Genomic DNA, 21,268 nt, shown 5'->3' with positions numbered 1-21,268 from the left:
CCTTGCCTTCTGCCATGATTGTGAGACTTTCCCAGCCATGTGAAACTGTAAATCCAATTAAACCTCTTTCTTTTGTAAATTGCCCAGTCTCAGGTATGTCTTTATCAGCAGTGTGAAAACGGACTAATACAGGGGGTCTCACTTTGTTGCTGAGACTGGTCTCAAACTCCTGGGCTCAAGCAATCCTCCCCACCTGGCCTCCCAAAGTGTTCGGATTACAGGCATGAGCCACTGCACCTGGTCTCGTGAGTGTTTAAAGTCCATGCTTCTAACAATCATGCTTGAGTTGTCTGAAATGCAACAGATCCCACAACTCTTCCACCACCAGAAAGCAGCCACTAAGCTCTCTCATACCTGTGACAGACCTCCAGAGATACCCAGGAGAGCTCTCAGATCCACTGCCTGATTATCTCAGCTAGCCAGGGACTTCCAAAGCTCATGCCTGCCTGCCTGTCCCACAGGCCCCCCATCTCAGGCCTCTTTGGGCATCAGCAGTGGCTATGCCTTAGAGGGCCAGGAGCCTTTGATGTACAGGCCTGTTCCAGATTAGGGCTGCCTCCTTCTCCCCCAGGACAACCCAGCAGGGAGCTCATTAGCACAGATCCTTTGTCTGACCATATAATGTTTGGAAGAGGAGGCTCTGGTTTCTAGTAGTCCACCCCTGTTCCCAAATGAATGTCAAGAAGGTCTGTGCTCTCTAATGATCTCAGAAATGGCTTTGGGGTGAAGGTAGGGTTCACAGGACCTAGAGTCACTGGATGGGTGCCTGCTGTCTGGGTGTGACTGAGGGACACAGCAGCTTAAATTGCTGATGAGTCAATCTCTGGGTAGTTTAAACGTGGCCCAGTAAGAGGTGCTGCCCCTGGGCAGGGCGAGGACTCTCTTCCCCTCGCCAGGTTTTTGTTCCCTTTGAACTGTGGCTGTTAAGAAAGCATAAAACAGCTGCTTAAATCATTACATTACAGTGCCAATATTAAGGATACTGGAGTCAGACCTAGGCTTGAATCTCTGCTCTGAGAATCAGTAGGCTGTAACTCTTAGGACAGTTACGTAACATCTCCAGGCCTGTTTTCTCATCAGTAAAAAGTGGACATCAGTATCTATGTCACTGGATTACTGAGAGGGAGAGGATTAGACATAATGCATGGGAAAGGTTTACTTCCCAGGAGCACTCTAGAACTATTATTATACCTACCGTAATTATCAGGAATAAGGTCACTTACTGTTGACTTACTTCCAAAGTTTAGGGGTTCACTCACTCATTTGTTGATTGATTCAATTAAATGTGGCAGGCACTCTACTAGGTGTGGGGGATTCAGCAGGGAGCCAGAGACATGGATGCTTCAATGTGAAACACTGATGATGATGGAACAGTTAAGGGTATGGGCCCAGGAGTTTAATGGAGCCAGGTTCCACTAGCTGAGTAATCCTGGGTATGTAACCTAACCATTTGATGCCTCTGTCTCCTTGAGCAAAGTGGGGCAGTAGGAAGACAATCTCACAAGATTGTTGTGGGGTTTAAATGAAACGGTCCATGACAAATGCTTAGTACAGTACCTGACACAGAGTAAGCCCTCCATATGTGTTGGTTACTATTGTTACTGATTAGTTACTATTGTCATCATCATCATTGCCATCACCTTATGAGGAAGTTTATTTAAGAAGCCTGTGACTAACAGTGCAACTTCAAGTAGGCTGGCTTGATGGAATGGGCTGCTTCATAAAGTGGATCTGTGTCCAAGAGGCACTTTCAGTTAAATGACTACAGAGATGACTCTGTAAGGTTGATTCCTTCTGAAGGCTTTTGAGTCCCTATTGGACAGTAGAGCTTCCCCATCTAAGCTACTGCCTCAAAGCCCACATGTTGTTATTGCCATGACCAAATGAGGCTAAATATACCCAGACCTGGGTATATTCGCACAAGATGGTGTTGTGAAAAGCTAGGATTGTGGGTTTTGCAGCTCTAAGACTCCAAACATTTACCATGAATCATCTCATTTATTTATTTATTTTTTAAATTTTTTAGAGACAGGATCTCACTCTGTCACCCAGGATGGAGTACAGTGGCCTGATCGTGGCTCACTGCAACCTCAACTTTCTGGGCTCAATCAATCCTCCTGCCTCAGCCTGCTGAGCAGCTGGGATTATAGGCGTGCAACACCACACCTGGTTAATTTTTTGTTTTGTTTTGTTTTTTGTTTGAGACAGAGTTTCACTCTTGCTGCCTAGGTTGTGGTGCAGTGGTGCGATCTCAGCTCACTGCAACCTCCACCTCGCACGTTCAAGTGATCCTCCTGCCTCAGCCTCCAGAGTAACTGGAATTACAGGTTCCCACCACCACGCCCAGCTAATTTTTGTATTTTTAGTAGAGATGGGGTTTCACTGTGCTGCCCAGGCTGGTATTGAACTCTTGGTCTCAAGCAATCCTCCTGCTTTGGCCTCTGAAAGTGCTGGGATTACAGACATGAGCCACTGTGCTGAGCCTCTTATTTAAATCCCACAAGGCCAGGCACGGTGGCTCATGCCTGTAATCCCAGCACTTCGGGAGGCCGAGGCGGGTGGATCACGAGGTCAGGAGATCAAGACTATCCTATCTAACACGGTGAAACCCCATCTCTACTAAAAATACAAAAACTTAGCCAGGCGTGTTGGCGGGCGCCTGTAGTCCCAGTAACTCCGGAGGCTGAGGCAGGAGAATGGTGTGAACCTGGGAGGCGGAGCTTGCAGTGAGCCCAGATTGCGCCACTGCACTCTAGTCTGGGCGACAGAGGCAGACTCCATCTCAAAAAAAAAAAAAAAAAAAAAAAAAAAAAAAAAAAAAAAAAAATCCCACAACAGCTTTAGAAGGCTGATTTTGTTGCACTGCCATAGGGTTCCTTGAATTTTGCTGGCTGGCAAGGCACTCTTCAGGAGGGGAAATTAAACAGCTATATATATATATTTTTTAAAGAGATGGGGTCTCCCTATGTTGCCCAGGCTGGTCTTGAACTCCTGGTCTCAAGTGATCCTCCCACCTCAGCCTCCCAAAGTGCTGGGATTACAGGCATGAGCCACCCTGCCCAGCAACAGCTACTTGTTAATTGTCTGTAAGTCTCACCTTGTCAGTCAGACTGCTGTCGCAGGCCGGGTGTGCCAGGAGCAGCCGCACCAGGTCCACGTTGCCATGGTGACAGGCCAGCATGAGGGCCGAGGATCCATCGTGGTCCTGCAGATTGACATCTGCCTGGCAGCTAAGCAGCGCTTGAACCATGTCCTCCCTGTCGTGGCTGACTCCCAGCATCAGTGCAGTCTGGCCTCCCTGCATGCAGAGCCACAGGGATGTGATGAGGTTGCTGCCAGTGGGGAAGGACCGCCTCTCCAGCCTGGGTGTGCTCGTCAGAGACTTCCAAGAACACAACCACTGATCTGAGTCTCCTGCCCTTGATATGGGACATAACCTTCTCTGCTTGGCAAACTTCTACTCTTTTAAGATTAGTGAAACGCTACATCCTCGCTAAAGCCTTCTCTCACTCCCCAGGCACGGGATTCCTAACACAGCACTCACCACTTAGTATTGCAACTTGTCAACTGCTCTTTCGCATGGATGTGACATTATTGACAGCAGGGACTAAGTGTTTTTGTCCCTGTCTCCCCAGTGTCCAGCACCAAGAACATGCTGATAAATGTGGAATGATGGAACAGATGAAGGTTGAGTGCTTGAGCATCATGGCTTCTTACTGCCTGCCCCAGCCTGACTTTCCCCATGAAGCCTTCTCTGCTCAATGCCTCTGAAATTCTCCGTTGAAGGATACCCAGAACCCTCCTCTCTCAACATGATCTCTGGTTGCATGTCCCGTGGTCATTTCTAATCTATAGACATTGACAGTAATGTTGGGCATCTCTGTAATCATAGGTGGACGTAGCAATGAGCTGGAATCAGAAAGCAAGTTCAAGCTCTAGTTCTGCTGTTTCCTAATGCATGATTCAGGTCACGTCACTGTCTTCTTGATTCTTGGTTTTTCTTTTTTTTTTTTTTTTTAAATATGGGGTCTTGCTGTGTTACCCAGGCTGGAGTGCAGTGGCACAATCACAGCTCACTTCAGCATCAATCTTTTGGGATCAAGTGATTCTCCCACCTTAGCCTCCCAAGTAGATGGGCTCACAGGCATGTGCCACTCACTACATCCGGCTAGTTTTTTTTTTTTTTGAGATGAAGTCTCATTCTTGTCGCCCAGGCTGGAGTGCAATGGCACGATCTTGGCTCACTGCAACCTCCGCCTCCTGGGTTCAAGCCATTCTCCTGCCTCAGCCTCCCAAGTAGCTGGGGTTACAGGCACCTGCCAGCATGCCCAGCTAATTTTTGTATTTTTAGTAGAGACAGGGTTTCCCCATGTTGACCAGGCTGGTCTTGAACTCCTGACCTCAGGTGAGCCGCCCTCCTTGGCCTCCCAACGTGCTGGGATTACAGGTGTGAGTCACTGTGCCCAGCTGGTTTTCCTTCTCTTAAGAATTAATATAACAATTGGGGCCGGGTGCAGTGGCTCATGCCTGTAATCCCTGCACTTTGGGAGGCCAAGGCGGGCAGATCACCTGAGGTCAGGAGTTCAAGACCAGCCTGGCCAACATGGTGAAACTGTCTCTACTAAAAAAGAAAAAATACAAAAATTAGCTAGGCATGGTGGCGGGCACCTGCTACTCGGGAGGCTGAGGCAGGAGAATCGCTTGAACCAGGGAGGCAGAGGTTACAGCAAGCTGAGATTGTGCTACTGCACTCCAGCTTGGGCAACAGAACAAGATCTGTCTCAAAAAAAAAAAAAATATATATATATATATATATATAAAACAATGATTTGTCCTGTGTACCTCACAGGGCTTTTTTGGGAATCAAATGAGATAAAGGATGTAAATATAATAATGTACAGTAGTAATTTTTCTGATTACAAATTGACCATCATTTCCCATTTCCCATAGATTTTCTTATATATACTATATGTGTGTGTGTGTGTGTGTGTGTGTATATATATATTTTTTTTTTGAGACAGAATCTCACTCTATCACCCAGACTGGAGTGGAGTAGCATGAGCACGACTCACGGCAAACTCTGCCTCCCGGGCTCAAGTGATCCTCCTACCTCAGCCTCCTGAGTAGCTGTGACCATAGGCGTATGCCACTCCATCTGGCCAATGTTTGTTTGTTTGTTTGTTTGTTTTTTGAGATGGAGTCTTGCTCTGTTGCCCAGGCTGGAGTGCAATGGTGCAATCTTGGCTCACTGCAACCTCCACCTCCCAGATTCAAGCCATTCTCCTGCCTCAGCCTCCCAAGTAGCTGGGATTACAAGTGCCCGTCACTACGCCCGGCTAATTTTTGTATTTTTAGTAGAGATGGAGTTTCACCATGTTGGTCGGGCTGGTCTCGAAATCTTGACCTCAGGTGATCCTCCCACCTCAGCCTCCCAAAGTGCTGGGATTACAGGTGTGAACCACCACGCTCAGCCGCCCTCAGCAGTTTTTACATGTAAGATAGTGCTTTCAGGGCCTCAGGGGATCCAAAAGGAGAGAAAACAGTTCTTGCCTTATTCTTCAACCTTACAAAGCCTGATGTCCCATCAGAGAGACCTGCCTGGAACCCAGGAAAACCATGAGGGCAAAATATAACAAAGTTGGATGAGAGGACTGTAGAGATATACATAGGGCCGGGTGCGGTGGCTCATGGCTGTAATCTCAGCACTTTGGGAAGCTGAGGTGGGCGAGGTCAGGAGTTCACTTGAGGTCAGGAGTTCAAGACCAGCCTAGCCAACATGGTGAAACCTTGTCGCTGAACTATTCAGACCACAAGGTTTCCAGACCTTGTATGTATTATATGTGTGTGTTTGTGTGTGTGTGTGTGTATATATACACACATATACGTATATATACATACATATATATGTATGGCTCCTGGGGACTAGGGCATGATTTGTGTGTCTGAAATAATACCACTCACACTTGCTGGTGCAGAGATAAGGCAGATAGGAGTGTTTTGGGATCTGGTTATTTCAAGGGCTGAGGCAGCATGCCAGGTTGATACATACATATACATGTATATACATACATATGTACGGTTGTTTATTGAACTGTCCAGACCACAAAGTTTCCAGACCCCTCTTTCCAACTGTTTTATTATTATTATTTTTGAGACGGAGTCTTGCTCTGTCACCCAGGTTGGAGTGCAATGGCACAGTCTTGGCTCACTGCAACCTCTGCTTCCCAGGTTCAAGCAATTCTCCTGCCTCAGTCTCCCGTGTAGCTGGGATTACAGGCGCCCACCACCATGCCCAGTTAAGTTTTTTTTTTTTTTGTATTTTTAGTGGAGATGGAGTTTCACTGTGTTGGCCAGGCTAGCCTCAAACTCCCAGCCTCAAGTGATCAGCCCGCCTTGGCCTCCCAAAGTGCTGGGAATATAGGTGTGAGCCACCGCGCCCAGCCCCCAACTGTTATTAAAGCCATTTGACATATGTAGATGGTCCTCACATCTGCCCCTCTGCCTGATGCAGGACCCCTTCCTTCCTCATCGTTCTCCTGGTCCCTTTCAATATAATTTAATTCAATGAGCATTTACAGAGAGCTACTATATGCTGCTGTACTGCCCTGGAGATCCAGAGAGAAGCAGCTTGTTCCTAGGAGACTCCCAGCGCATTCCCATTGAATCTGGTACCTCCACCTCTCTTCACATGTGAAGGCCCAGGGGGAGCTAAAGGGAATGGCTGCAGCTACGCATTCTCACCCCTCCTGTGGTCACCTGGAATGAGTCCCTTGTCCTCCTACAGCATCAGTTTCTTCTCTGTACAAATAAGGGGTTGATTTTGATCCTCTTGCAAGCATCCCCTCTTACAAGAGGGACAATTTAGAAAATAATTAACATATTTATGGGAAACATTAGTTAAAAATGAAATATGAGCTGTATTGAGTCTTATGGAACAGGAGTTGTAGGTGAGTAGAACACCTTGAAAACCAGAAAGCAATCTACAAATACTGGTTTCTGGCCATCACTAGGGTTGCTGTTAGTATGCAACGATCACTTTGCCATCAGGTTGGGTTACTATCTGCAATCACTCTGGGGGAGTATGGGACAGTGGTGCTTAATATATTGTTAGGAGTCCATTTTCCATAAGTCTCTTGCTTTTCTGCACATCCTGTGAGTAAAGCACACCACAATCTGCCCTTTTGTTCTAGACTATCTTTTTAAGGATGTTTATATAGTGAACAGCCTTGTGTCTTCTTTGGAGAAAAGGGCAGGCAGGCTTACTGTCCCTTATCAAAGCTTCAGTTTCCCTGTGCTCAGGGGTCCTGTCCTGTCACACAACCCACTCCAGGCTCAGCTTTCTGGCCCTCCTCACACTGCCCCGTGGGAGCTGGGATTTGGGCAATGCTGATACTGTGGCTACTGCTTCGGCTGTGGGTAATACATGGTCCTTTGTCTCGGGCACAGAAGTCTCATGTCTTCTGCCAGCATCCACAAAACTGTAGCAGGCCACCTTGTTGGCTTTAACATGGGGTAAAAGCCCAGCCTCTTCACAGCTCTCAACAGTTACCTTATCATCTGTGATCACTCCAGGGGAAAGGAGAGTTAAACATACTCCATTCATTCCTGTAGGTTCAAAAAATGGGCAAATGACCTTTTGAGGAGTCCCTGTTGTTCTATGTGGAGCCTTGTCTAACTCAAAGCCCTTCTGGGTAAGGACCACACCCCCACCCTGTGTTCTCAAGCAGAGGGCCCCAGAAGATGAATAGAGACATTCCAACCCTCTGCGCTGCCTTTGCTGTCTTAAGATCGTTTTTTGGAGTGAACCCCACTCAACTTCTAATCACTCCATGAAAGATTCAGAGGCCAGGCACGGTGGCTCACGCCTGTAATCCCAGCACTTTGAAAGGCCAAGCCACGTGGATCATCTGAGGTCAGGAGTTCAAGACCAGTCTGGCCAACACAGTGAAACCCCATCGCTAAAAAATACAAAAATTAGCTAGGTATGATGGCGGGTGCCTGTAGTCTCAGCTACTTGGGGGGCTGAGGCAGAAGAATCACTTGAACCGGGAGGTGGAGGTTGCAGCGTGCCGAGATCACGCCATTGCACTCCAGCCTGGGTGACAGAGCGAGACTCTGTTTCAAAAAAAAGAAAGATTCAGAGTACCCAGTTTTGGCTCAGTATAGAAAGTTATCAGAGCTGTCTAGAGTACCAAATGGGCTGCTTTGGTAGAGCGTGAGTTTCCTGACAGTGGAGGTCCTGGAGCTGGAGACCACCTTGTAGGATTTTGCAAAATAATAAGGGGTAGACCTAGGTGACCTTTAAGGGCTCTTCTGACCTAGGGCACAAGTGACCCAAGGAATTCGTGGAGCCCACCTGTCCTGAATCCCTGGCTACTACATTTGTGTAGGGCTCCACTGGCTCTTCGCAGCAACTGCTGTTCCCAGCCTGGCCCATGGCACTGCTCCTGGGGACTGGGGCATGATTTGTGTGTCTGGAATAATGCCACTCACACTTGTTGGTGCAAAGGTAAGGCAGACAGGAGTGTTTTGGGATCTGGTTATTTCAAGGGCGGAGGCAGCATGCCAGGTTGATTGATAATGACCTGCAGAACTCTCTAATAAGCCTCTGAGCTAAGCTGATATAAGCCTGGAAAGTGGAACTCCTCACGCCCCTAGGAATGATGAGCCAATGCTTCTGTCTGCCCTGGCTATCCACAGTTTCCCTCAGTCTGAGGACTATGACCTTGTTAAAAGGCTTTGGAGTGATAGAGGTGAGAACTTCTTTAAAGGACCGGACCTCCAAAGAGCCTAGTTAGATGCTGTGGGCCATGATCAAGGTGGGTCACCTGTAAGGGCTTTCTTAGAGCAGCCAACTAGCAAATGCCTTCTCAAGATGGCAACTGAGAATGGGAGGTTGCACCCAGATGGAATTTGCTCAGTTTCAGACTGGGGCTTATATTAGAAGCTCACTGACCTCTGTGCAAGCCTGACTGGGTCTCGGGAACCTATAAGGAAAACTGAATATTCAGGCTTTGCCTGATGCCATTTGGAGGTCCCAGCCTCACTTGGATTAAAAACTTCATGGATCTGCATGGAATTTCTCTCCCCACTAGCAGAATAAAGGTGAGAGGTGCCCCTGCATCTACTGAAGAGATCATGTTCATTACACCCACCTGAGTAGCTTGAATGTTCACATTTCCTTCTCTTAAGAGCTTCCAGACAACAGCCATGTCTTCATTGGTCTCTGCGGAAGCCAAGGGAGTGATCATTACGGCAGTGTAGCCAGCTTTGTTCTGATGGTCCACGTTGCAGACGCCTGCAAGAGAAGCAATGGGTGCTGAAGGGCTCCTGAGGGACCGGGAGCCAGACTCCACTTCAGCCGTTTCAAAAGGACACTGCTTGCTGATTAGAAAGCCATGGACTAGAGCAATGCTTTCCAGTGGTTTACATTTGCAGCAGCCTTTAAAGCTGGTTACTTTTCTTTTTCTTTTTTTTTTGTGAGATGGAGTCTTGCTCTGTCACCCAGGCTGGATAGTGGCTTGATCTCAGCTCACTGCAACCTCCACCTCCTGGGTTCAAGCAATTCTCCCGCCTCCGCCTCCTGAGTAGCTGGGATTACAGACATGCACCACCACACCTGGCTAATTTTTTTGTATTTTTAGTAGAGATGGGGTTTCACCATGTTGGTCAGGCTGGTCCTGAACTCCTGACCTTGTGATCCACCCTCCTTGGCCTCCCAAAGTGCTGAGACTACAGGCATGAGCCACTGCACCTGGCTAGCTGGTTACTTTTCTTGACAAGTTTTCTGAGGATACCCAGCAAGGGAGGCCCACAACAAAGCCAGAGATGGCCAAAGGGCTAGTGGCCATGACTTCATTTCCTAAACCGGAGCACAAGATGTTATTCCTATTGTACAGATGAGGACACTGAGAGCCAGAGAAGTTACATTGTCCACTCATGTGAAGGCGAAGTGGGTTGGGAACACTCAGGTCTGTCTGGTTCTGGAGCTCATCCCTCACCTGCCCCTATGCCTGGAATGCCACCATGGCTGTGCATTTTAGGTTTCACACTCACTAGCTCACATTTGTGTGTGACTCTTAAACTGATGGCTGTGTTTGCAGGTCCTTTCCAAGGGCCCAGGGGTCTACTGTGCCACGTACCAGGAGGGTGAACAACATCATGGGATAAACGTGGGAAATCTTCCAGGAACAACCATCTCCCTTGAAAAATGGAGGGAGAAAAAAACTCCACAATTTTATATTAAAACAACTAAGAATTACATTTCACAATACAATGAAAACCTGGCATTATTTGTTTATCTATTTATTTTTCTTGAGACAAGGTCTCACTCTGTCACCCAAGCTGGAGTGCAGTGGTACGATCTCAGCTCACTGCAACCTCTGCCTCCCAGGTTTAAGTGATTTTCCTGCCTCAGCCTCCTGAGTAGCCTGTAAGTGCACGCCACCACACCTGGCTAATTTTTGTATTTTTAGTAGAGACAGGGTTTCACTGCATTGGCCAGTGTGGTCTCGAACTACTGACTTCAAGTGATCCCCCGCCTCGGCCTCCCAAAGTGCTGGGATTACAGGTGTGAGCCAATGTACCTAGCCAAAAACCTGGCATTTGTTTGTTTGTTTGTTTTCAGACAGTCTCTCTCTGTTGCTCAGGCTGGAGTGCAGTGGTACGATCTCTGCTCACTGCAACCTCCGCCTCCCGGTTCAAGCGATTCTCCTGCCTCAGCCTCCTGAGTAGCTAGGGCTACAGGCATGCATCACCATGCCCAGCTAATTTTTTATTTTATTTTATTTTATTTTATTTTATTTTATTTTATTTTATTTTATTTTATTTTTTGAGATGGAGTCTCGCTCTGTCGTCCAGGTTGGAGAGCAATGGCACGATCTGGGCTCACTGCAAGCTCTGCCTCCTGGGTTCACACCATTCTCCTGCCCCAGCCTCTTGAGTAGCTGGGACTACAGGTGCCCGCCACCACACCCGGCTAATTTTTTGTATTTTTAGTAGAGATGGGGTTTCACTGTGTTAGCCAGGATGGTCTCGATCTCCTGACCTCGTGATCCACCCGCCTTGGCCTCCCAAAGTGCTGGGATTTTTTATTTTTTAAATGTATTTTTAGTAGAGATTGGGTTTCACCATGTTAGTCAGGCTGGTCTCAAACTCTTGACCTCAAGCAATCTGTTCACTTCGGGCTCCCAAAGTGTTGGGATTATTACAGGCATAAGCCACTGTGCTTGACCAAACCTGGCTTTTTTGTTTGTTTGTTTTAGATGGAGTTTCGTTCTGTCACCAGCCTGGAGTGCAGTGGCATGATCTTGGTTCACTACAACCTCCACCTCCCGGGTTCAAATGATTCTCCTGCCTCAGCCTCCTGAGTAGCTGGAATTACAGGCGTATGCCACCACACCTGGCTAATTTTTGTATATTTTAGTAGAGATTGGGTTTCGCTATGTTGGTCAGGCTGGTCTTGAACTCCTGACCTCATGATCCACTCACGTCGGCCTCCCAAAGGGCTGGGATTACAGGCATGAGCCACCGTGCCCGGCCAAACGTGGCATATTTTTAAGACTAAGTAGTAAATGAGAATTCTAAAGAAAGTCCTGCTTCGTAGCCCTGGGGATATGTATCCGTATTCCTCCCCACCTAAGGAAAGGTAGGGGATCATCAGGCCTAGACTGATACCTGTTATGTAAATGACCCCACCTCTCAAGGGTGATGGGAAAACCAAACGTCTTTGTACTGTTGCTTATCTGAAAAAATTATGTTGCTTTTTTTTTTTTTTTTTTTTGAGATAGGGTCTCGCTCTGTTGCCCAGGCTGGTGTGCAGTGGTGTGATCATGGCTCACTGCAGCCTCAACCTCCTGGGTTCAAGCAGTCCTCCCTTACGTAGCTCCTTTGGGCAATAGGAAAACAATTACACTAAATCAAGTCACTTAGCCTTTCTTAGCATTTCCTCCTCTATAAAACGGGGATAACAACACAACCTACCTCATAAGTGAAATTTATTGAGTTTATTTATCTATTTATTTATTAAGACAGGGTTTGGCTCTGTTGCCCAGCCTGAGGATGAGTGCAGTGGCATGACCTCACTATAAGTTCTGCCTCCAGGGCTCAAGTGATCCTCCCACCTCAGCCTCCTGAGTAGCTAGGACTACAGGTGCATGTCACCATGCCTGGCTAATTCTTTGTGTTTTTTATAGAAACAGGGTTTTTCACTATGTTGCCCAGACTGGTCTTGAACTCCTGGGCTCAAGCCATCCACCCACTGTGGCCTCCCAAAGTGCTAAGATTACAGGTGTGAGTCACTGTGCCCAGTCTAATATATTTAAAGGACTTAGAACAAGCTTGTCCAACCCGTGGCTCATGGGCCACTTATGGCCCAGGACAGCTTTGAATGCGGCCCAACACAAATTCATAGTTTCTTAAAGCATTATTTTTAGCTCATTGGCTATCATCAGTGTTAGTGTATGTTATGTGTGCCCCAAGACAGTTCTTCTTCCAGTGTGGTCCAGGGAGGCCAAAGACTGGACACCCCTGACTTAGAACCATGCCTAGTACACAGGAAACACTCAGTGAGAGTTCACTGTTATTACTATTATTGTCCAGAATGATATTCCCATAAGGTTTAGGTATTCATTGTAAAAATATGGTTTATGAAAAAATGTCAATTAGGGCTATTTGCAAGTTCTGTGCAAGTGGAAAAAAGCAACATTTGTTTGATATTCCCTCCAACCCCCAATTTTTCTTTCTTCTTTTTTTTTTCTAGATGGCATTTCACTCTTGTGGCCTGGGCTGGAGTGCAATCGTATGATCTCAGCTCACTGCAATCTCTGCCTCACGAGTTTAAGCGATTTTCCTGCCTCAGCCTCCCGAGTAGCTGGGATTACAGGCATGAGCCACCACGCCCGACTAATTTTTGTAGTTTTAGTAGAGACGGGGTTTCCCTATGTTGGATCCGCCCACCTCAGCCTCCCAAAGTGCTGGGATTACAGGCATCAGCCACCGCGCCTGGCTACCCCATAATTTTTCAAACAATTTTTCAGAAGTGTGCCATGATAATACCAGGCTGTCAGTGGAAACAGAGGCATGAGTCTACCTCATTTATCAGCAGTTTTCCCTCAAGCTCCTTGGACCACTGCCATGAGCTGGCAGGTGATGAAAGCTAAGTAACAACTCCGTGCATCGCCTCATAGCTCTGTCCTGATACCGAAGTGAACATTTGCACTGCCTTGTTAATAACTATTTTATTTCTACCCCTTGATTATTTTAAGTTTGCTTTTAAGATGTGTAAACGAGCCTCAGGTTATCAGTTCTCTTTTATCTCTTCAGAAACCTGGTTTCTAGCTCAGTAGAATGAGGTCTGACACCTGCCCACAGGCTCAGGAAAGGGACTAGGAGGGGCTAAGGACCCAGGACTTTATTTATTTATTTATTATTTTTGAGATGGAGTCTCACTCTGTCACCCACGTTGGAGTGCACTGGTGTGATCTCGGCTCACTGTAACCTCTGCCTCCTGGGTTCAAGCGATTCTCCTGCCTCAGCCTCCTGAGTAGCTGGGATTACAGGCATGCACCACCATGCCCAGCTAATTTTTGTATTTTTAGTAGAGATGGGGTTTCGCCATGTTGGCCAGGATGGTCTTGAACTCCTAACCTCAGGTAATCTGCCTGCCTTGGCTTCTCCAAGTACTAGAATTACAGGCGTGAGCCACTGCACCCTGCCAGGACCCAGGACTTTACAGAAGATGCTTCAGAGTAGCCATCAGGCAGCAAAGCCAACTCTCCCTGGAGGTGACAGAGGAGCAAGGCTCTCGACAGAGCATCCTCTGACTCAATACGCCCTGCAAGGGCATTTGGCAAAATAAAGGACGGATCACTTGGGGTTGAGCTGGCAGAGGTGCACTCTGGCTCTATTCTCAATAATAATGAATCACTTCTGTACAGCCCTTTATAGTTTGTAAATTTTTTTTTTCTGGATGCTTAACAACTGCCTGTAAGGACATCCCAGGTTTGGGAGTGTGACAGATCTGTCATCCTCAACATCCCTTCTACAGATGAGAGAAAGTAACAACTCTCTCAACCCATTCTCCCCAACCCCCTTCTTACTTTACCTTTATGGCTATTTAGCTATTTCACTGTGTTAAAGGGAAAAGTTTCCAAACTACTTTAAAGTTGATGAGTATTAAGTGAATTCTTAGCATCAGCAGATATTTATACCACCCAAATTTCAGTTGTCTCTTCTCTGTCCTGGCCTGGCTCACCCAGAAACTTCTAACAGGCTACAAGACTGTGAACACTTAAAGACAAGGGCCATATGTTACTGGTCTTTGGATTCTTCATGCACATAATGGATGTTCCCAAAGTCTCAGTGTCCCAGAAGCACAGATAAGGTAGTAGAAAAAGCCCAGATTAGGAGGCTGACCCATCTTGGTTTGAATTCTGGATTAGCTTCTTACAGGCTCTGTGACCTTGACCGCATTACCTGACATCTCTGAGCCTCAGTTTTCTCACTTGGAAAAGGCAATTAAGATCTGCTTCACAATTCTGCAAGGATTGTACATGACAGTGTGTATGTATATCACACTAAGTCCAGTGTCTGGGATGAGGACGACACTGAAAAACCAGTAGCTGCTTTATTCACATTCTACACTGATGGCCCCTAACATTGAATACAGTAACAGAACACAGAGCCATGCTCCATTTAATTATGTGCCTTTTTCATTTGATCTACCATTTTGATGGTATCCATGCATCCATGAAGAACTGAAATCAATAACATCAGCTCACTGTTAGCTATAATTTAATCTTCTTTTGATGATGTGAAAATCAGAAACAACTTCAGGCTGTCATTATGTACACTGCCTTTCCCGTTCAGCTGAAGACACTCAAAGCTGCTTAGCAGAGTTTTGAAGACATGGAAGTTTACTGGAATTTAACCTAGCTCCCAAGAGTCATCCATCGCTCATTCATTTAACAGACGTTTTCACTCGACACCTACTAGGAACCAGGAACTGGTCTAGGTGTTAGGGAAACAGACAGGAACAAGACAGACAGGAGCCCCTTTTGAGTGAATGAACATTCTGTTGAGTAGAAATGAAAAGCAAAAAGTGTCTCAAGAAAGAAAGAGGGTGCTCCCCTAGAGAGAGGTGGGGTCAGCCACTTTAGACAGAAGCACCAGGAAGACTTCTGAGGAGATGACATTTGGACTGTGACTTGAATGACGAGAAAGAGCCAGTCACAAGAAGAGCCTCAGGGGGAAGAGTCCAGGTAGAAGGCAAATACAAAAATCCCAGGAGGGAATGACCTTGGTGAGTGAGGCCAGCGTGGCTAGAGTGGAGGGAAGGAGGAGAGCATGGCGGCAGCAGAGACGGCCCAAGCAGGTGGGAGCCAGGGCAGGCAGGGTCCTGAAGGACAGGTTGAAGAAGCCGCCTCTCACACTAAGAGCAATAGGAAGCCACAAGAGGGATTTTAGCCAGACAGGACCCAAGTTGGGGAAAGCCGTTGGGTCCTAAATTCAGACTTTTGATGTTCATTTAAATTCCTACCTCAGGGCTCCTAAAGGAAGAGTTATGCTCTACCTCCTAGGTGTCAGAAATGAAAAGAGCAATGGGACCAATTTTTCTTTTTCTTCTTCTTTTTTTTTTTTTTTTTAAGTCCAGGTCTCACTCTGTCACCCACACTGGAGTGCAGTGGTGCGATCACGGCTCACTGCAGCCTCAACTTCCTGGGTTCAAGCGATCCTCCCACCTCAGCCTCCCGAGTAGCTGGGACCACAGGCGTGTACCACCACATCTGGCTAATCTTCGTATTTTTGGTGGAGATAGGGTTTCACCCTGTTGCTCAGGCTGGTCTTGAACGTCTGAGCTTAAGTGATCCCCCCGCCTCAGCCTCCCAAAGTGCTGGGATTATAGGCATGAGCCACCTCGCCTGGCCCAGTATTGACTTTAAATCCTAGTAGCACACTTAGTTATTGGGTGATCTAGGGTAAGTTTGCTGACTTTTCTGAATGTCACTTTCATGGTCTATAAAGAGGGATAATCATCCTATTCTAACAATAAAATTTTATTATTAAATGAAATAATTATATTCATTATTCTATAACTTATATTTATAATTATAAATACAATATAATTTATAACATAATTTACAAATATAATATAATTCATAATACATTTAAGTTATATTTAACAGATGCTAAATACTTAGCAGAAGGCCACATCTGTGGGGATCATTTGGGGTTTTATACCTCTTGTACGGACTCTCCTAGACAGCCCCATACAGCCTTCTTAAACTCATAGATGACATTTGACGGAGGCCCATGAGCTTTAGCTCAGCCTCATCACACACCTGTCTTTGGTTGACTGTTAACTACCCCTTTCCAATCTGTAACCCTGATTCTACTCTCACTTTCCTGAGAAGATCGAGGCCATCTGAGGCCAGTGGCCTCCACCTCCCTGCTCTCCTCAACGTCTCTCTGCACTGTTACCCACTTTCTCCTTTTTTCGCTTCCATCTCAGAGAAACGAATGGCCCAGCGTCTTGCCTCGGCTGCCCTCACCTGCCTCTGCTGTGGGGCCCAGGCTTTCCCAGCTCCTCCTAGACCTTGCTTCGCCAAGTGGCTTCTCTCTTTTGTATCTTTCACCTCTCTCTTTCTCTGTCTCTGATTCTCTGTCAGTCTCTATCTCTCTTCCTTTTTCTCTCCCTGTCTCTCTCTCTTTCTTTTTCTGTCTGTCTCTGTCTCTCATTCTCTTCCTCTCCATGTCTCTCTTTGTCTGTCTCTCATTCTCTGTCTCTGTTCCCCAGCTTACCTGTTCCTCTTCTTTCTTGGATTCTTCTTCTCAGTCAAAAAATATGTTCAGATCTCCTCTCCCCAGACAAACACACAACGAACTCTCCGTAGGCTCTCCTGCCTCCTTCAGCCAAGACACTCCATCACTGCCTTCCCCAAGCCTGGCGCTTTGCTCCTTCCCCTCTTCTAGCTGGTTTCCTCCCAACATGCCCCAAAGCAGCTGTCTCCAAAGTCACTAGTGGCACCCCCCGTCCCCTCCATCTGCCAAACCCAGGCATCATCCTTCAGGGACCCTGCAGAATCTGATGCAGTTGACACTCTTTGTTTTTCATGGGCTGTCCTTCCCCATCAGCCACAATCCTCTTATTTCTTCTAGTTATCACATGACTCTGCCTAGGTCTCCTTCACTGGCGTGCTCTCTCTCTCTCTGCACAGGATAACCAAGAGCAAGAGAGGCCTCCTCTCCTAAAGGCCTCATTGCACGTGCTCTGGCCGGCCTCACCCAAAGCTCTGTTGCCTTTTCATTTTGCATCTGGAATTCTCAATAGCCTTTGCACGTCTCCAGAAACTAAAAATCTGCCCCAAACTGAATTATCCTTTCTGCTTCCTCCACATTTAGTCCTTCTCCTCCTGCAGCCCACTGTCTTCTCAACCATCCAGGCTTGACAGAGAGCTCCAACTCACCTCACCAGTCGGGCACTACCTTCCCAATGACTTTTTTTTTTTTTGAGATAGGGTCTCACTCTGTCACCCAGACTGGAGTGCGGTGGCACTATCTCGGCTCACCAAAACCTCCACCCACCCCAGGCTCAAGCGATTCTCCTGCCTTGGCCTCCCAAGTAGCTGGGATTACAGGCATGCGTCACTACCACCCAGCTAATTTTTGTATTTTTAATAGAGACAGTGTTTCACCATGTTGGCCAGGCTGGTCTTGAACCTCAAATGATCTGCCTGCCTCAGCCTCCCAAAGTGTTGGGATTGCATGCATGAGCCACTGTGCCCAGTCTTTTTTTTTTTTTATATTTTGAGATAGAGTTTTGCTCTGTTGCTGGAGCTTTGTTGCTCTGGAGGCTGGAGTGCAGTGGTGTGAACTCGGCTCACTGCAACCTCCGCCTCCTGGGTTCAAGCAATTCTCCTGCCTCAGCATCCATAGTAGCTGAGATTACAGGTGCATGCCACCATGCCCGGCTAATTTTTTTGTGTGTTTTTAGTAGAGACAAGGTTTTGCCATGTTGACCAGGCTGGTCTTGAACTCCTGACCTCAAGTGATCTGCCCACCTCGGCTTCCCAAAGTGCTGGGATTACAGGCATGAGCCATAATGCCTGACCTCCCAATGGCTTTTTGCTATTCAGTTCCTACCATCCTCACCTATTATAAGCCCTCACTACCTCTCTGTGGACCTCTGTAATGGCCTCCTGTCTGCCCTGCCACCACTTCTCCTGCTGCCTTCACTAACCCACCCCTACTGTCAAATGACTCTTTTAGAGAATTACCCTGGTTATGGAGTTTCCTACAAAAAAACCTGCACTGACTTCCTGGGACCTTCCAAGCAGGGTTCAGCCTGGCATTCCAGGTCCTCCATTTCTCCATGTGGTGGCTCCAACTCACCCTTCCAACCTTAATTCCCATCCCATCCAAACTACAAGCTTTCTGGTCTTCAGGCATTTTCCCTATCTAACCTCCATGGAGTTCCTTCTGCCTGGAACACTGCCTGCTGGAGTCCTGCCTGCTCCAGTGCACCTTTGCCACTCCCTGCACTAGACATGCTCTCATTTCAGTTCCTAAATCGCTTTCTCTATCTCTCTTTCATGAGCCACCATCCAGCTCCATCCCAATTGCTAGACTGTTAGCTCCCAGGAAGCAGAGGGCTAACCTGGCTCACCTTTGCATCCCTGGTAGTAGCCAGTATGGACCTCATGTGTAGTCAATAAATATCTGATGAAAGACGAATGAATCAAGTTGAGTCAAATTGGTCAAATGGAGCCACGACCTTTGTTAAAAAGTATCTTCTGAAGATGAGAAAATGCCATTTTCCCCAGAGGCAGTACAGTTATAGCTGTGGAGGTGGACAAACTGAGTACAAAACCTGACTCTACCCTTGACCAGTGCTGTAACCTGAGCAAGTTTTATAACTCTTGAGCCTGAGTTTCCTTAGCTGTAACATGAGAACAATACCCACATCACAGGAATGCTGTGAAGAACAAATGAGGCAAACAGAGGCAACATGGTCTGGTCCAGTTTCTGGAACACAGAAGGAACTTTCTTTTTTTTTTTTTTTTTTTTTTTTGAGACAGGGCCTTGCTCTGTCGCCCAGGCTGGAGTGCAGTGGTGTGATCTCGGCTCACTACAAGCTCCGCCTCCCGGGTTCACGCCATTCTCCTGCCTCAGCCTCCCGAGTAGCTGGGACTACAGGCGCCCGCCACCACACCCAGATAATTTTTTGTATTTTTAGTAGAGACAGGGTCTCACCCTGTTAGCCAGGATGGTCTCGATCTCCTGACCTCGTGATCTGCCCGCCTCGGCCTCCCAATGTGCTGGGATTACAGGCGTGAGCCACCGCTCCCAGCCAGCCCAGAGGGAACTTTCGACAATGAAGCATTTCCTCACCAGAAAGAAATGTGTACAAGAATTGCCCTTCAAGTCATTCTATCAAAAAGACACCCGCGTTTGTATGCTATCACAGCACAATTCACAATTGCAAAGACATGGAATCAACCTAAATGCCCATCAACTGATGAGTGGATAAAGAAAATGTTATATATACATATATATAAAATATATAATATATACATACATATACATATAATAAAATGTTATTTGTACATATATGCACACACATACATACATTCCATGGAATACTACTCAGCCACAAAAAAGAACAAAACAATGTCTTTTGCAGCAACCTGGATGGAACTGGAGGCCATTATCCTAAGTGAAGTAACTCAAGAATGGAAAACCAAATACTGCGTGTTCTCATTATAAGTTGGAGCTAAGCCACAGGTACATGAAGACATACAGAGTGGCATAAAGGACAATTATACCAGAGAGTCAGAAGAGGGGAGGGCAGAAGGCAGTGAGGAAAAGCTACCTATGGGGTACCATGTACACTATTTGTGTGATAGGTATACTACAAGACCAGACTTCACCACTGTACAATTCATCCACGTAACCAAAAACCACTTGTACTTCCAAAGCTATTGAAATTTTTGAAAAAAATTTAAAAAATTGCCATGTCCTTCAAGGACGGACCCAGACTGTATAAATGCAACCACTTCTGACCTGTCTCCAGCAGCAGCTTCGCGATGGAGAAATTGGAGTGGGACACACTGTAGTGAAGGGCTGTGTTCCCGTTGCGATCGGCCAAGTTGACAAGCAGCTTCAGGAAGTGTGGGGAGTGAGGCTGGACCTCGCAGAGGTAGGAGGCCACCACAGCGGGGCTAGACGACTTCCGGCTGGAGACGCGGAACCACTCTTGACTGATGGTGTTCAAGCTTTGCCTCTGAAACCCCAAAAGAGACCAATTCCAAGAGGTTCCCTGGCCAGCAAGAGTTCCTCCCTTACACAAGGAAAGCCAGCTTTGGCCTCTGTCCCTTCAGCTCCCTCCAGTTTGCCATGTGATTTATTCCTGAAGGGCTCAGAGCTGGTGGGGTTAGGAATGCAGCAACATACTTTGTACTTGTGCGATCAGCCCCCTCTGGGAGTGGAAAGGAGAACTGGGAGGACAGCCTAGTAACCAGTAACAAGGCACTTAACTGGAGAAAGTTTGAGTCTGCGGGAAGTTTAGCTGACACCCTCAGTAAGAAGTTTAGCTCACACCCCTGGTATGCTCACAATGACAAAGGCCCTCTCCTTCCCCCTCACACAGCCAGCCCATACTGACCTTGCCCCAGACTCTACCAGGACTCCTGCGTGTGTTTAATAGGCATAGCTGGAAACTCGCATCATCTTACTAATGGGAAACATGCATGCGAAGACAAACAACATCCCCAATTTATGCTTGAAATAAAACCCAAACAGGTGTGCTTGACATGTTTGGCTTTTAAGCTTTGCAAGGACCTTGAGAGTAAATGGTTTAACAACCCACGGCAGGGCCCTGCTATCTGCAGCATTCAGCTGCTCTGGGACCATGAACGAGAAGAGTGCCAGAGCCAATGACATCAACTCTGTGTGTGACATGACCTCAGTGTTTAAAGAGTATGTACCTAATGGGGAGGAGAAGCTATTGAGAAGTGATTATGATAAATGATTTCATACTCACGCCAGGAAGAGTCCTGGACTTGGAGTCACTAAATCGATGTGACACAGTTTAATCCCTGGCTTGGCTGGGCGCAGTGGCTCACGCCTATAATCCCAACACTTTGGGAGGCCGAGACGAGGGGATCACCTGAGGTCGGGAGTTTGAGACCAGCCTGACCAACATGGAGAAACCCTGTCTCTACTAAAAATACAAAATTAGCAAGGCATGGTGGCGCATGCCTGTAATCCC

At 47.0% G+C, this 21,268-nt stretch overlaps 1 protein-coding gene across 1 annotated transcript in view; it reads right to left on the bottom strand.

The window, feature by feature from the left end:
• Window positions 1-21,268, bottom strand: part of KANK4 (KN motif and ankyrin repeat domains 4) — a 90,866-nt gene that overhangs the window by 7,601 nt on the left and 61,997 nt on the right. Inside the window, exons 7-9 of the mRNA XM_007978519.3 lie at window positions 20,062-20,281; window positions 9,156-9,298; window positions 3,098-3,298 (exon numbers count right to left, since the gene is read on the bottom strand). Of these exons, the coding sequence (XP_007976710.3) occupies window positions 3,098-3,298; window positions 9,156-9,298; window positions 20,062-20,281 (564 nt within the window). The remainder of the gene's footprint in view (window positions 1-3,097; window positions 3,299-9,155; window positions 9,299-20,061; window positions 20,282-21,268) is intronic.

This window comes from Chlorocebus sabaeus, chromosome 20 (genome assembly GCF_047675955.1).
Source record: "Chlorocebus sabaeus isolate Y175 chromosome 20, mChlSab1.0.hap1, whole genome shotgun sequence".
Lineage (NCBI taxonomy): Eukaryota > Metazoa > Chordata > Mammalia > Primates > Cercopithecidae > Chlorocebus > Chlorocebus sabaeus.
This window is presented reverse-complemented; position numbering and strand designations above follow the sequence as displayed.